The sequence below is a fragment of the Convolutriloba macropyga genome, chromosome 1 (genome assembly GCF_964194025.1).
Source record: "Convolutriloba macropyga chromosome 1, txConMacr16.3, whole genome shotgun sequence".
Taxonomy (NCBI): Eukaryota; Metazoa; Xenacoelomorpha; order Acoela; family Convolutidae; genus Convolutriloba; species Convolutriloba macropyga.
In genome coordinates this window covers 3,956,867-3,972,737 of record NC_134468.1, presented here as the reverse complement: position 1 = coordinate 3,972,737, position 15,871 = coordinate 3,956,867, and the positions used below count along the sequence as shown (strand labels likewise).

At 35.0% G+C, this 15,871-nt stretch overlaps 1 protein-coding gene across 1 annotated transcript in view; it reads left to right on the top strand.

Annotated features, from left to right (window-relative positions):
• LOC142344447 (uncharacterized) overlaps window positions 1-15,871 on the top strand; it is a 251,125-nt gene that overhangs the window by 145,786 nt on the left and 89,468 nt on the right. Inside the window, exons 35-44 of the mRNA XM_075396101.1 lie at window positions 2,081-2,285; window positions 2,677-2,817; window positions 3,134-3,223; window positions 5,383-5,593; window positions 5,969-6,171; window positions 6,990-7,132; window positions 12,510-12,702; window positions 13,139-13,438; window positions 13,743-14,384; window positions 14,723-15,034. Of these exons, the coding sequence (XP_075252216.1) occupies window positions 2,081-2,285; window positions 2,677-2,817; window positions 3,134-3,223; window positions 5,383-5,593; window positions 5,969-6,171; window positions 6,990-7,132; window positions 12,510-12,702; window positions 13,139-13,438; window positions 13,743-14,384; window positions 14,723-15,034 (2,440 nt within the window). The remainder of the gene's footprint in view (window positions 1-2,080; window positions 2,286-2,676; window positions 2,818-3,133; window positions 3,224-5,382; window positions 5,594-5,968; window positions 6,172-6,989; window positions 7,133-12,509; window positions 12,703-13,138; window positions 13,439-13,742; window positions 14,385-14,722; window positions 15,035-15,871) is intronic.

Genomic DNA, 15,871 nt, shown 5'->3' with positions numbered 1-15,871 from the left:
ATTCAGGTGTTTTTCTGCATGAGCAAAAGATGGGATATTGCCGAGCAAAGGTGTCACAGCCAAGTCACTAGCTTTCATATGAGCTAACCCTGCTAACCTAGCTTGTCAATAGGTAACCTATCAGCGCACAGGCTGCGGCAATTCCAGAAGCTGCTGTAAGTTGTTAGGTTGCTTGTTCACGTTAAGATAAGACCTTGTCTTTGGAGCAGAGGAATTAGATAAGGTTCCCCAGTTCACGCCTACATCCCGGAGGAGGTTTATGGTCCCGATCTTTTTTTCTCTTGTCACTTTTGGCGATTGCTTCTCGCCTTTTTGATTTTTTAGACTAACCCTGGGCAAAGTTCCCTCTTTCTGGGGTTGGACCGGCTATTGGTTTGTACAGAGGTGTTCTCTAGCACTGCCCTTTCTCACGACTAAGCTGAGGTTTTGTTCTGGTAGCTTTTGATCAAGCTTCAAAGTCTCAAAGCCACATTTTTTTTATCTGGCTTCAACCTTCCATTTACTAATTTTGGGTCCTCGTATGCTCGTTTCTGCCTTCGTCTTTATGCCGTTTTCAATTCTCTTCATTTTCAGTTCTCAAGTAGTTTTAATTGTCATTTTTTGCTTACACGCTTTGTTATTGAAAAGTTTATTCGCCTTTCAGCTTCAGTAGTAATTAAATAAGTAGTACTTCTTATCATTTTTCAGGTGACGCAACTGCATGATTGAAGTAAATGCATTTTTTGTTCGGATGGAAATTCAACTTGAAAAATAACCATGAAGACGCTGAGTTTGATTAGTTGAAAACTGTTTTGTATTTTTTAGTCTTTCTCTTATTTATTGATGCTCACTATTGATGTTCACCATTCTTTTGCTGTTCGGTTGCCGCAATATCACTTCTGTAAAATCTTTCTCAGGAAAGCAGAGTTTTTGTTACCACTTTTACTCTCGGAATAGCGCTCGGCAAAATTTGCCTTGAATAACGTATTTTACAAAGATAATTGCTGGGATTTTTCAGTGTTCTTATAGCATAGCGTTTGTTACAGCTCTGGCTGACTACGTTATAAGCAATAGTGAGCAATAAAATTGAGCTTGAATTTTTTGAAAGTTTAAGGAATCGGCTGACAGAGCTGAAGTTCTCTTTTTCTGAAGTGCGGAAATTGTTAGCATTTTGCAGAATTTTTGAAGTGTTTAAATTATGTGAGGAATGTGTTGAAAAATATTTCGAATTTTCATAAGAAAAGCGGTAAAATTATGTAGGGAATTTGCTGAAAGCGCTTAATTGGTCTCTTTTTGATGTGCTGAAATTATGAAAAAATAATATTTAAGGAATGCGCTGAAAACTCTGCTGCACTTTCGTAAGAAATGTGCTGAAATTATATAAGGAATGTGCTGCAACTGCTAAAATCCGGATTTCTGGAAGTGCTAGAAATATGTAAGAGATGTGCTGAAAAATATGCTGAATTTTCGTAAGAATTGAGTTGACAATTGCTGGAAATATTTTTTTCAGCACATTCAGCGCCTAAAGTAACTTTTCAACGCATTCCGCATATTTTTGCATAGTTGCAGCAAATTCAGCGCATTTCTGACGATAATTTTACACCCGCTCGCATGTCAACCGTGATCCGAATTTTTTGATCAACTCGTTGGGCACTTTAAGTCCTTATGACTGAGATTTTTTGGTAATGCTCTTTGGTAATATCAGTTAAAATCTTGCAAATACAGTGCTGATGAATTTTATTCCTAATGTTACTTCCAATTAATGCGAATTGTGCCTCTTGTTGGGTTATACAAACGTCTATTGAGGCAGAAAACACTTGAAAAGTATTTTTTCAGCGCATGTCGTGCATTGTCTTTGCATGGGTAGAGCAAAAGTCTTTTCATCAGTCTGCTTTTTTGCAAGTTCGGAATTTCAAAAATTCCGAATTTGCGCAAGTTCGGAATATAAGTAAAGTGATAGTAAATTTGCGCAAGTTCGGAATATAAGTAAAGTGATAGTAAACCAGTATCGTAAAATGTGATGTGATTTGCGGATAAATAATGGGCCGGAAGTGCGGGAATTAATTGGAACTACCTAAAATTTTCCTGTCTGGACGTTTAGGACTCTGGAGAACTACTGGAGCTCTCTGGGCAGTTTGGCTGATGTTTTGAGATCCTCTTTAGAAGAAACTGTGATACAACAGAAATCTGCAACCAGCAAAATCAAGAGTATTGATCGATGGCTTGACGAGCAGGAACAGGCTGTGATCTCTAATGGTGCTGTGGCTGCGGAATCGAATATTGGAGGACAGCTGCAGAAACAGATGGTTGTGAATTAAAATCTTTTTCTATCTATCTTGGGTTCCTTTGACCAAAAAATGGACAATTGTTTTTTGTTTCCATGAACCGACCAATTCCTTTCCTTACTTCATCATAATGTGGTTTGGTAGCACTTTTTAAAATTTCGGGTTTTGTAACCCGATCAATTTATTCATTTAGATGATAAATCTTTATCTAGGTATTCAAGATCTCGGTTCATCATGCAAATAATAAAAATCTTTGTAATGATTTAAGAATTCTTGTTGCAATGGAACCCTAAAAATAATTGGAGCAATATTGTTACATTGTGGTCTGAATCGTGCTGAACCCTTAAACTGATTGACTTGTTTCTAACTAGCTAATTGTTCATAACCAGCTAATGGTCTTGTGATTCTTCAGGTTATGCTGGGTGAGCTGGGACAGAAGAAGGATTCGATTGAGGCCTTGTTGGCTCTGTTGGAACCAGGCGGTGATCTCAGTCGGTTGAGTGAGGCTGAAAAAGACGCAATCCGCAAACAGAACAAACCCGTCCTTGATCGAGTGAGTCGGGTTATTGTGGCCCTATCGGTATTTTTTTAAAGCGTTTATGGCTTATTAATTGCTCTCGAACGAAGTTGTTGTCGTATGCGTATTTTTATGCAACATTTTTGTCTGACTGTTCAAGAGATTATGACTCCTTTTTCGCTTCTGGATTTTTGCGTAACCTAAGTTGCCCCCACATTAATTATTTTAAGCAGCTGTACTCATTTTTTGACAGTTCATAACTGAAGTCAGATAAGAACGTCGAAATTGGTTTCATTTTTTGCTTTACAATTTAATATAGGCCTATAGAAGCTATTGTTTTTTGTTTTTATAGGTTGAAGGATTGCGTGCCAAGTGCCAGGAGCAGAAGGCGTCGTTTGAGAAGAGTGCACAAGACCTGGAGGAACTAATACAGCATATTGGGGTACACTACTTCTTATAAAATTCATCATTAAAATTTGAGAAAAGCTATTTTTTCTTTGCTCTGCTTTAGATATTGCTGCGCCAGCATCGGAAAATTGAGAGTTAACATTGAATGAAGTTTTGAATCAGAAAAACGAACTTGCTAACTTATAATCAGCTATGTATATAATGTAATGTTGTGGAAAAACTAAGCAATGTATGTGAACAGAATAAGCTATATAGGTTTAGTTTTTTAAATGCCATATTGACCACAATTAAAAGATCAATTCTGCGTTTTGTCGAATGTTGCTGCGAAAAAAAACTATGCAGCTGAACTTTGATATTTATTAATAGCCGCCCTCAGCTTCTCAACCGGCCATTATAGCGCTCCTTTTTTACAATGCAAAGAATTTGAATTGTATTGGGGCGCGGTCTTTTTTTTAAGATCTGTTCACACATTGTCATGATTTTTGAAGTCAAATTGGAGTAGTGATTTTAGTCACGCCGAAACAGGAAGTGGAGCAAAAAGCGAGCGGTTTTGCCGCGTGATTTTTTTTTTTGCTCTAATTTCAAAGTAGAGTGAGAAAACGGTATTTGAACAAAAATTCGCTTTTTTGTTCACATGCGGCAATTTCACTTTTACTGTTTTTTTCGATTTTTTAAATCGACTTTTTTCCTAAATGGTTTTCCCAATCCATTCATAGTTCATTCTAGGCCTAGTTTTTCGTTTGAACCAAATTTCGCTTTCTTGCTAGTGGTTTTTTGTTCACATTTTTGCTTCATTTTGACATTCATTTGCAGTTTTTTGAAGAAAATTTTGATCTTATTTTTTTAGAAATGGCTTTCCCAATTCACTCATGGTCCGTTCTAGGTGTAGTTGTTTGTTTAGTCAGTAAAGATTCTTTTGAATTGTACGTCGGGACTTGTCCTGCTATGTTTTTTTTACTTCGTCTGACAGATTTTTGGTTCGTTTTACCCTGACTTCTTGGATTTGACTTCTACTGCTTTGCAGTTAAAATTTTTGTCCGTGAGTAATAGAATTCCTGAGTAATAGAGTCCTAAGTTTTAATATCGAATATTAATTTGAAAAAGCGCCATAATTTTTCCTGTGGAGCAGCATTTTGACATTGATTTTCTGTTTTTTTTTTTCAATTTTTTTATATGATTTTTGTTTAGAAATGGCTTTCCCAATTCCCTCGTAGTCCGTTCTCGGTCTAGTTTTGTGTTTAGTCAGTGAAATTCTTTAAATTGTATTGTATTTCAGGACTTGTTCTGTTATCTTTTTACTTCGTCAAATAAAAATTTTTCGCTTTACCTAAGTTCACAGCTTGTTTAACCTTTTGCGTGAAATCTTTTTGACTTCTCTTGGCTAGTTTCACTCTCTCTTCTCTCATTCTGCTAAACGTGTTTTTAGACAGCAGTTACGCAGCAAAGCAGTTCAAAACGAACAGACTCGGCATCAGAAAACGAAATCAGAAATGGAAACGGGATAAACCCATAAAGCCAAATTTTAGATGCCCGTTACTCGAACTTTGTTTTTAGTTACCATTGCTAATGCTTATTGGTACTGATACCTTCCCCTGTGTCATTTCTCTACGAAACAGGAGTATGTTCAGCTCCAAAATGACATTAAAATTGTTCGCACTTTAAAATTTTTTGTGTACAAAAATCAATTTTTTTCATTAGTTTTTTTTTCTTTCAATCCCAATCTTGGTTATGGGAATCATTGACGGCTATTTTCCGGCAATCTGCGGGGTATGTTTAAATTTGAGTGCTTTTTCAACTACAGTTCAGGTGTGTTTCAGGTGTCCTTACACCTGAATTTCACCTGAACAACCGATTACCTGAACACGGTTCAGGTAAATTTACCTGAACTTTTTTAGAGTGTGCATAAAATGTTTATTTTGTCTAAAGCTACGTTGAGAACTTCAAAAATGGATAGCTAAAATTGAATTAAGGTTGTTATCAGAAAACCAAATTTGCTACCTGTAATGAGCTAAATGTAAAAAAAACTTTGAACAGATTAAGCAATTTAATTGTACTTAAAATGCCACTTTAGATCCGAATTAATGAATTAGTTTAAGTTTTTTTCATCTTGATACGAACAACACTGAACTTTGATATTTATCATAGTTTGCTTATTTTGTAAATTCTACATTAATTAATCTCTTGATTTTCTAGAAGGCGTTTGATTGGTTGAAAGAATCGGAAGAAACCGCCCAAGATTCGTGCAAAGAGAGAGCCAATCAGAACTCACTAAATGCTCTGAAAGCTCACCTGAGTCAGATAGAAGCTTATGATCCCTACATCATTTATTGCAACCAGAAGGGAGAGGAGCTAATTGGAAGCTGCAATAATGAGGAAAAACAACATCTGGAAACGTCACTAAAAGGTAGTCTGGACAACTTTGCGTTTTGGCATTATGGTAAAGCCTGTTATATTTGGAAGAAGCAGTTTTTTTCTTATTTTATTTTTTTCATGCATGACATTTAAAATTTACTGTTTTTTGATCTCGAATGTCTAAAAAGATCTCGCGAAAGACGGTTTTCAGGCTTTATTTTTCAAGGGCTCTTCTGATTATATAAAACTCTTCTAATTTAACAGGCCTGTGCGTTCTTATAATTTTTTGCTATCTTTTTAACTGTGAAGTGTGCGCTCTTAGCACTTCGTTCACATCGGCCTATGAATTCCATCATCGCGAGACAAAGGATATACATCTCTGATCGTTTTGGTAAACCCTTTGCGAAGCCTCAATTTTGAATTTCAGATATCAACAACCGATTTGGAGTTCTGAAATCTTTGGTGGGTAAAGACGTACACAACAAGCAGGCTTTGTTAGCTGAGGAAAAGGCAATTCGAGATGAAAGTGCGAAGCTTCTAAAGTGGATCAAGGCCACCCAGGGCAAACTGGACTTCTCTCCATTGCAGGCACAAAATGATAGACTGGAAGACAGACTGAACAAAGCCCAAGTGAGCATTTTGTTTTACCTTACTTCTATAACAATACATTTGATGCTCTAAAACTTACCTTGTTACGGAAATCGATTAATGATTGCCAACTAGAAACGTGACTGAATCCTTGACTGCTGTCCCTTTAGAAATTATGAGCTTTGAAAATTTTTGGAAATGATGAGCGTTGAAATGACTGGCCGCAACTCAAAAAGCCTGAAACTTTTTCTAAAATTTTTTGCTTATGCTGAAGTACTAGTGAACTTTTGCATACAATTAGTATGTGGAATACCACTGCGACTGCTTTTTTTTTAACTTTAAAAAAAAACTTTTGAAATTTGTTATGGACATTGAAGAAAAGGGTTTTCTTTTTATTTTGAGGAAGTTTTTTGAAATTCAGTTTTATTTACCGTCGATGTTTTTCGCATCGGATAGTTGATTAGTTTAATTTTGATACTGTTTTCGTTCGAAAACACTGCTGCCAGCATTGCACTAATTATTATTGGAGGTCATATTCACAGACGGCTTTTTTTGATCAACTGGTATCTGGTATATCAAGAAATTTATCGCGATAAAATTGTTATAGCTGCTACTTTTTATGTTAATTCTTGTTTCCAATGGAATAGTTGTGATATATCGAGAAGTGGCGAACTTAGCAATTTAAGTTAAAACTTCGATATATAAAGAAAACTTTCTTACCTGATGTTTGGTGAAGTGAAATTGAATAATGGCTTCTAATTTGAACCGAATCGTCGATTCAAATTTGTTCATACCACAAGTTTATCAGTGTACATAAACCATAATTTTAACTTAAAATCTAGCTCTCACTGTGCTTGCAGAATCTGGACGAGGAAATAATAGCTAAGGAAGCAGATGTGAAGAAGTTGATGGCAAAGTTGGATTCGATCTCGGACAGTATTGGTCCAGAAGAGCGTGATCAAATTAAACAGATGGTGGACGAATTACATATAGAGGCTGAAAGGTGAGTATGGGATAATGCGTCTCTTTGATGTTTCTTCCCAATAACTTGGAGTGGTAATTGAAATTTGACGTTGCTATTTTTAAAGGATCTGATTGGAAGAAAAATTATTCTAAAGCAATAACTTAACCTAATGTTTGATCGTTTTGTGAGTTTTCATTGAAACGCTATATGGAGAATCATAGGACCCCTAAGAAAAAAGATGAATTCTGTAAATCATTAAGAACCATTGGATCAAAATATAAACAGTTGCTGAACAGTGAGAAGCAAATAAAATAATCTCTCATGAAGTCACAATTTTAGTAAAACCTTTTAATACCTTGTAACATGACAAAGAAACGTATTTTTAGCATTTAACCATCAATAAAAGAAATGTAGTATTTTCTTTGGGCATTTCTGCTAATAAATTTTTTGATTGATCTGGAGTATTGATCTGATATTTGAGCTGCTTAAGTACAGCTTGAACAAACGTAAAAAAAAAACAAAATTTTACTGCAGCGATTTTTCATTGATTCCATCTTTCATTTTTTGTTAACCGAGGATTCGCCCGTTGGTTCTCTTTTTTGACGTTGAATATTTGGGGTTGAAGTTTTAAAGCGGTACAATTGGTAAATCTTGCTTACTTATCGACCCTAAGAAGTAAAAATGTGTACTGATAATGCTGGTAAGGCATAATTATATTATTAGAAAGGGAAATTTTGAGAGCTGTATGGTAAGGTTTTCCGGGTTTTGGACGTTTTTTGGCTTTTGTAAAAGAAATGACTTTATGATGATCAAAGGTCATATAGGTTTTGCCCAAAGAGCTGTTATTCTGATTAATAGCCGCCCTCATCTTCTCAACCGGCTATTATAGCGCTCCTAATTTTTTTTACAATTCAAAGAATTTGAATTGTATTGGGGCGCTGTCTTTTTTTAAAGATCTGTTCACACATTTTCATGATTTTTGAAGTCAAACTGGAGTAGTGATTTTGGTCACGCCGAAAGAGGAAATGGAGCGAAAAAGTGAGTGGTTTTGCGGCGTGAAATTTTTTCGCTCTAAATTTAAAGTAGAGTGAGAAAACGGTGTTTGAACAAAAATTCGGTTTCTCGGTAGTGGTTTTTTGTTCACATGCGGCAATTTCACTTTGATTTTTACTCTTTTCGATTTTTTGGATCGTATTTTTCTCTAAATGATTTGATTTTTCCAATCCAATCATAGTCCCTTTTAGGTCTAGTTTTTTTTAGTCAATGAAAATTCTGTGAATTGTACGTCAGGACTTGTCCTACTATTTTTTTTTTACTTCGTCAAACTTTTTTTCGCTTTACCATTTTGCCGCTTTTCCGACATTTTGCGTGAAATCTTTTTGACTTCTCTAAGCTAGTTTCTCTCTTCTCTCATTCTGCTAAAAGTGAATTTGAACATTAGGTGCTCAGCAAAGCAATTGAAAATGAACAGAGTCAGTATAAAAAATTGAAGTCAGAAATAGAAACAGGATAAACCCATAAAGCCCGATTTTAGATGCCCGCTATTTGAACGTCGTTACTATTAGTCTTAGTTACCATATCTTATGCTTATTGGTATTGATAGTAGCCACTGTAGCCTCTCTCTAAGAAACAGAAGTATGTTCAACTACGAAATGCCATCAAAATAAATCGGACTTAAAGAATAATTTTGTACAAAAATCTTTTTTTTTCAATATCTTCTATTCTTTCAATCCCAATCATGCTTATTGGAATCAACGGCGGCTATTTTCCGGCAATCTGCCGGGTATGTTATAGAATTTTTGTGGTAATTGTTCGGTAACTTTAATAATAAATTTATTTAAAAAAGTGTGCTTACTAATGTGCATTTCCACATAATGTTACGAACCCGCTCAGCCATATTTTTGTCTTAATTGTACAGCAAGTCAAGCACAAACAGGAAACTTTCAAACTAATGAAGAGTTATTTATGCTTTCTAATTTAAAACTTGATGTACTCTCAAATCATTACAGACGTTTATATCGGGAAGGTTGTTTTTCAGATTTTGCTAGAATGAACAGACATTAATCTGAGCAACAGATTTAACGTTTGGTTGGAAAATGAAGTCATTTTGAATACAATTTCTTAAGCAAAAAAAATTAAAAAACAAAGTTTCTCAAATAACAGAAACTGAGGTTTTTAATTCAAGTTTTACCTTATTTCAACAAAATTTCAATCACTTTCAATCTTTTTAATACCAATTAGAGCTCACCTATTTCGCTCTCTAAATTTAAATTTATTAGGTGTGAGCAGAATTTCGATTTATTGAGTGATATATTTCTTGTACGCTCAAAATTTTATCAAACGTCTGACCAGAAAGCCCTTAAAACTAGCAGTGTTAAATGAAGTGTCCGACATTTTAGCTGCAGTGATCCCTTGCCCTTTACGAAAAGGGAGAAAAACAAAAGAACATGCATTGAATTTTAATCCGAAGAAGTGAAGAAGCTAATGGCTTAGAATTAAAATTGTTTACGAGAACGTCAGCCTTTCATAATCCATAAAGCGTATGTCGCTAAAATATACGCGTAAAATAAGCAAAGGAACAAAAACTTGACAAAGCATGATTTTAAATTATGAAAAACAATTATTTGATAATAATTTTTATCACGTGACTAACTTTTAGCAGACACCCACTTTGCTGAACACCAGTGAGAAATAATAGCGACAACAAAAAAATGGAGCATTTCTCAAGAGCCAAACTGTTTTTGAAAATTAAGAAACTCGTATTTTTTTTAGAAAATAAACACCAGTGAATTCTGTAAGCACATCACAGTACCTAACAAGCTGGAAACATTTTATCCCGATTGCCCTTAGCGTCAAAGTGCTGGGAATAGCAACAAGCCAAATAAATAAAGGCACGATTCAAAGAGTTACCAAACCTTTTCAAAGCATTCGGTCTCTTATTGAAAAAATTTACGTTCAAAGTGAAACCACCAATCCACTAAAAGCGTAACAGAACGTGTGATTGAGACTAAAAGTCAAGACAACAAAAAGTAACAATTACGGACAACCTCAAAAATCTCAAAAGGCAAGTAGTAAAAAATTGTTTTCTAAAAATAACTAGTATCCATCTCCAAACCATTAGATGAAAACTCTGTATCTGTTGAAATACAATGTGAGCAATTAGTAATGAGACTATTTTGCAAGTGGAGTACAAATACATCAAAGAGTCAGAATTCAAAGATAAAAAACTTAGGAATCAGATGGTTTCAAAAAAGATGACAACCATAAACTATTGTCTGAAGGTTTTACTGATAAAAAATTGGACCTGTCTGCTCTGACATCTAGTTTTGAGAAAAAAAAAGAAGAAGCAAAACGGACAAAACTCGAAAATACCATGTGCAAAACGGACAAAACAGTCAACACCATTTAAAGCAAATGCTGTTGACATATATGCTTATTTAATTGTACCGATCTTTGCTTGGAAAGACTATTAAGACCTCTATTTAATGTGAATTAAAGTTTAAACCTCCAAAATAACAAACAAAAACTGGAAAGACTTTACTAATTTTTCACGTGAGCACAGCCTCAAAGCCAAAAACCGGCAATTGACTAAAAGCACCATTTGATTTTTGTTATGCCTCCTCCGAAAGGTTAATAAAATTTTTCTTTTTAATCCTTTTTGATAAGACCGCAAAGAGAAGAACTCATCGGGAAAAATTCATTAAAACTTACAACAAACATCATTAAAGCAAAGAAGCTCATTAAAACTCACAAGTTAAAGCTAAAAGAACTATAGCTGTTAACTGATTTTTGAAAGATTTCTCTTATGCCTCCTGAGAAAACACAATGGGATCCATAAATATGTCATTAATGGGACACTATGATAGGACAGCAAAATGGGGCGACAAATGCAAGCAGACCTCAAAGATCTGTAAGATCTCAAAAACAGTGTCATAGACGTAAAAATGAAAGTTTTTGAGTAAGGGCAGTACGAAAGTTCACATGTGCCTCCTTTTAAAAGCCCCTTGGTCATGTGATTGAAGGGACTCAACCATTAGATTGCAAAAAATCAATTAATACAGGCAACACTCAAATTTTGAGAAAATCCAAATGTCGAAGCCAGAAAAATATATCAGCTGTCGAATGAATCTTTTATATCTGTTCACTTGTGCCTCATTTAATTTTTAATGGGAATTATTGTTAATGAAACAAGATAACGAAAAATGCAATACGTGAGGTCAAAATTCCAAAAGTCTCATTTATTGTTTTGATACAAATTGTGTCAATTTCATAAAAATCTGTCTTTGCCCCTTGAGAAATATCGAAACCAAGATGAGACTAATAGCAGCCTTGCTACTGTTCTGCAGCTTTCAAAAATACAATTTGTTGAAAATATAAACATAACTGTGAAAAATATCTAAAACTGACCGAAAAATAAGCTGAACGTGAAAGAAAAAACACGGTAAGATTTCAAATATTCACAAAATGTTAAACCTTTATTTTTCTCCGAAGGAGTTGAAATGCGAAATATGCTCCAATTGAAATCTATGCTTGACGGGCTTTCTAAAATTATACCACTCAATACTCAATAGATTTATCGATTAAACAAAATTGACTGAATAAATAAAAACTAGTTGAGCATATGGTTCTTCCCCCTCTTTGAGTGGGGTCAGGGCGGAGCATAAAGGGACCTAAAGTTTCCTCGATGAGATATTTTTGTCTGGCTAGCTGTTCTGAAATAAAATATCAATAGTTTCATCACTTTAATTTTTACTATTTTTCTTTAATTCTTCTCCAATTTATTTTTCTTTTTTGAAAAGTTTTGTACGGTCAGAATTTTTTTGAAGCGTACCAGCTCATTGCTTTTGTTGCTTTGTTGCTTGTGACTGTAGAAAAGTGTTTTGAAGGAGAATTACACCAATGCTTTCATCAATTAACCATTGTTTTTGCAATTTTTTATTTCATATTTTTGTGCCTGTTTGACTTTCAATGGTCCCGCAAAGGTTCCTGTTAGCACCCAAAGGTTTGGCGAACATTCTGTCGTATTTGCGTGGGTGAAAGAAAATTTATTTTAGTCCTCAGCTGTTTTTGTTCTTGTATTGCAAATTTTGTCTATTAACTTTCGATACCGAAGAAGATAGCACCAAATTTAGTTTAAATGTTCTGCATTTTGTAATTTGTGCAAATCTAGGAACTCGATAATATTGACTTATGTAATAAAAATTTCTTTTCTCTCAATTGTGGCCAAAATTGACTGAACATTTTGTTTGTTTAAAAGGTTGCTTTTTTGTTTCTTTAAAGGTTGGATTTTTGTTTGTTTGAAATACCGAAATTTCCAAACCTTTTTGAAAACCTTTTTTAAATCAAATCATGTCAAGATGGCTGTGAAAAGGTATTACAGAATTTTAGGCGCCCAGATAGAAGTCTGTTTTTTTAGAATGAAAGAGGTGAGCAGTGAGCAGAAAGTGCATTTGGAAGAAGCAGTTGAGACAAAGAAGAACTTCCTGGACGAGTTTGACGCACTCGAGAAGCTGATGAAGAATGTTGACAAAGATGCAGACAAACTGGCCAGTGAGAAATTCAGTCTGAAAGCAGAAGAACAGAATGAAGACAAAGTCAACAAAGCCAAGGTTCTGTTTGTTTAAAGCACCGAGATATCCAAACCTTTTTAAAATCAGATCATTTCAAGATGGCTGTGAAGAAGTATTACTGAATATTTCATGGGCAGATCTTGTAAAATAGCAGTTTCGATTTTGGCCTTTAATATTTTTTTTGCTCTCACACGAAGCTTGAAGCAACTATTGTAACCGGGTGTGTCTTTAATGCATAATGTTCGCCTGACCGTTTTCTTCTAGAAAATTCGTTCGATTTCGCATCTTGAGTGAGTTTTTCACGCTTGACTTTTTGTTTTTCTAAGTGATTTGAATTGCGCTCATTCGTAAGTTTAATATCTCTAAGAATGCTTCAAATTGAGTGTAATAGTATTTTTGTTGTCTGAAAGCGTATACATTGACTGAACAACTAATACTCTAAGCTAAGATCGAGTATCAATCCTCCGTTTTTCAGGAAAACCAATTTAAGACTTCAGAGATAGGCGAAAAGCTGCAGAAATTACAGGAAAAAGCAACTCAAATGGAACCTTCCGAACAAAAGTCGATGTTGGAAACTAAAGCGAAAGATCTTCTCTCTCAGCAGAATCAATTAGACTCTAAGTTGTCGGACCAAGTTGAGAATTCGATTAAGACAACGGACGACCTCAAACAACTGGACCTCAATTTGATCGGAATTGGAGCGAAGGTGAAAGAGTTGGCTGGAGAGACACCCGCAGCAACCGAGTTTGCCGAAGACAGACTGCAAATTCTTGGGGTAGGTTTTTGCTGCTATGCAGAACTTTGCCACAAACATTTCAAGATTTCCGTCAATTTCGGGTTCTTGCTTCCATTATTGAGTGAATCACATCACTTTTTTTCGTGTTGTTGTTTCGAATTGAAAACTTGCCACGAATTACTGATTCCTAATTATTGATTCCAAATTCAGACTTTATCTATTGTAATTTTCTGTCATTTTTAAAATTATTTGTACAAAAATAATATGCGAAAAATTTCTAGAGGTTTTCAAAATTGAGGTTGCTTGGAAAGAAGTGACTCAAATTTATCTTTACTTGTTTTAGGAGATGGAAGATGTCGCCTCTGACCTTGAAAGAGAGTTGAACGATTTGGATGAAACGACAACTGAATCACAACAGAAGTTGAACAAAAAGGACTTGGACAAACTAAACAAACAGAAAGAGGCGCTCAAAAATGGTCTGACTGAATTAAGATCAAAAATAAATGCTGAAAAGCGAAAGGCTAACGCTGCAATTGAAAAGCGCGGCTTGATAACCGAGAGCTTGGACAATACTCGTGAATATCAGAAACAATTCCAAAACAATCTCAGGATCGATACGTTACCTTTAGAACCGGCTTCTGTTCAAAACATTATCCAAAGTCTTGCTGCTAAGCAAGAGGAACTAGCAACTCACCAAAGTGGTCAAAAAGAAAAGTTCCAGCAACTCAAAAAGCCATTGGACCAATCAAAAGAGCCGTATAGTGAAGAGCTCTCATTGGCTAACGAGGTTTTCGAAGAGTATTTACAATGCAGCCAAATTGTGGCCAATCAGATTAAAGATTGCGAGCTTGCTCTCAAGCAGAGAAAAGAGTTGTTGGGCACTCTAGATTCAATTGAAGACTGGTTAGGGTCAAGTAAGGAGTTTATGAAAGATGTTGATGTTGGAGAAATTTGCGAGCCTACTGCTACATTGGACAAGTTGAAGGTATGTTTGAAAATTTATGGAGAAAAGCTGCTTATTGCATCTTGCACATTTAATCAAATGTTTCTTTTCTTCTCCGCAATTTTTACTATTTTCATTAATTGGAACTTTGTAGTCCATATCTTCGTGGATGATTTTTTGTGGCGTTAATATTCGCTTTTGGTTTTGAAAAAAAGTTGTTTCCTCTTGTTAATAATTTACAAAATGCAACCAATTTTAATGTAGCAATCTTTGGTTTAAAAAATAGTTTTTAGATGGCATAAGACAATGTTTTCGTTGAGTTTCATTCAAACGAGAGATTCGATCCAGGATCGATTGCTTAACCGATGGTTGCCTTTCAGAAACTGAGATCGGAGGTGCTGCATCAGAACAAGCTGCTAGACCATGCGAACGACCAAACAGAAGAAGTTCTCTCTTCACTCCCCATGGACGACCAGGAGAGCCTCGAAGCCAGATTCGAGGAAATTGATCTGGACAAGATTGACTCTGAACTGTCTAAAATGGAATCTAAGCTGACCATTGGATCTAATAAGTTTACCGAGTTGCGAAATGGAGTCGAGGATTGTAGAAAGAGACTGGATTCCATTTCAGAGTGGGAATTCAAGTTTCCCTGTTCAGCTGAAGAAGCCAAGTACCAATTAGAGTCTGTTAAGGTAAGTCTGAATGTCCTCCTTCCTGTGATGGCAATGTTAAAAAATGAGGACTAAAAATTTAATTTAAATGTTATTGATTTGAAAGCGGTGAACAAGTTATCAATGGCTATTTTTTACAACATTCGTTTCCATGGACACGCTTATATAATATTTGTTAACTGTAAAAGGTGTGATACAAATTTCATTCGAATTTATTTTTCAACATTTTTTCAAAAAGCGGGAATATATAAGCGAGGCTGGCTTTTTTTCTTCAGTCTAATTTTCACTTTTGTTTACGCATCGTAGAGAAAAAAAGAGAAACACTATGTTGTAGCCCTCAGAATTTTGTTTTGATTTATATGAAAAAATATCAGAAATTTGAAAAAGGGGGAGCACTTTAAAATTTCGAATGAAAAATGGAAAAGGAAAAAAATCGCTCCGGGGGGGGGGGGGACAGATCGCTAGTGGGGGTGCGGTGACAGATCGCGTTGAAATTTAAGACTGAAACAAACGGAGAAATTTGAGGTAAAATTAGTTAGCTAAAGGGGAGTTTTGATTGTCACGAGTAATTCTTTACAGTTTCAAGTCTAAAAACTAACGATTTTAACTATCTGACCAAAAATTTTGAAAAAAAATCAGTTCTCAAAAATTTTGATTAAAAAAAAAATTTCTGTTTTCTGCCGATTTTAATTTACTTAAGAACGGATGCTTCTAGATATCGAACAGATTTTGTGGTAAAATAGAAGACTTCTGGCAATTTAGAGCTCCAAAAACCGCTCTAAATTAAGCGGTTTTTATTTAGATCTCAATTTAGAGCTCTAAGTTAACTTCGAAACTGTGAAATTTAAGGCAGAAAAA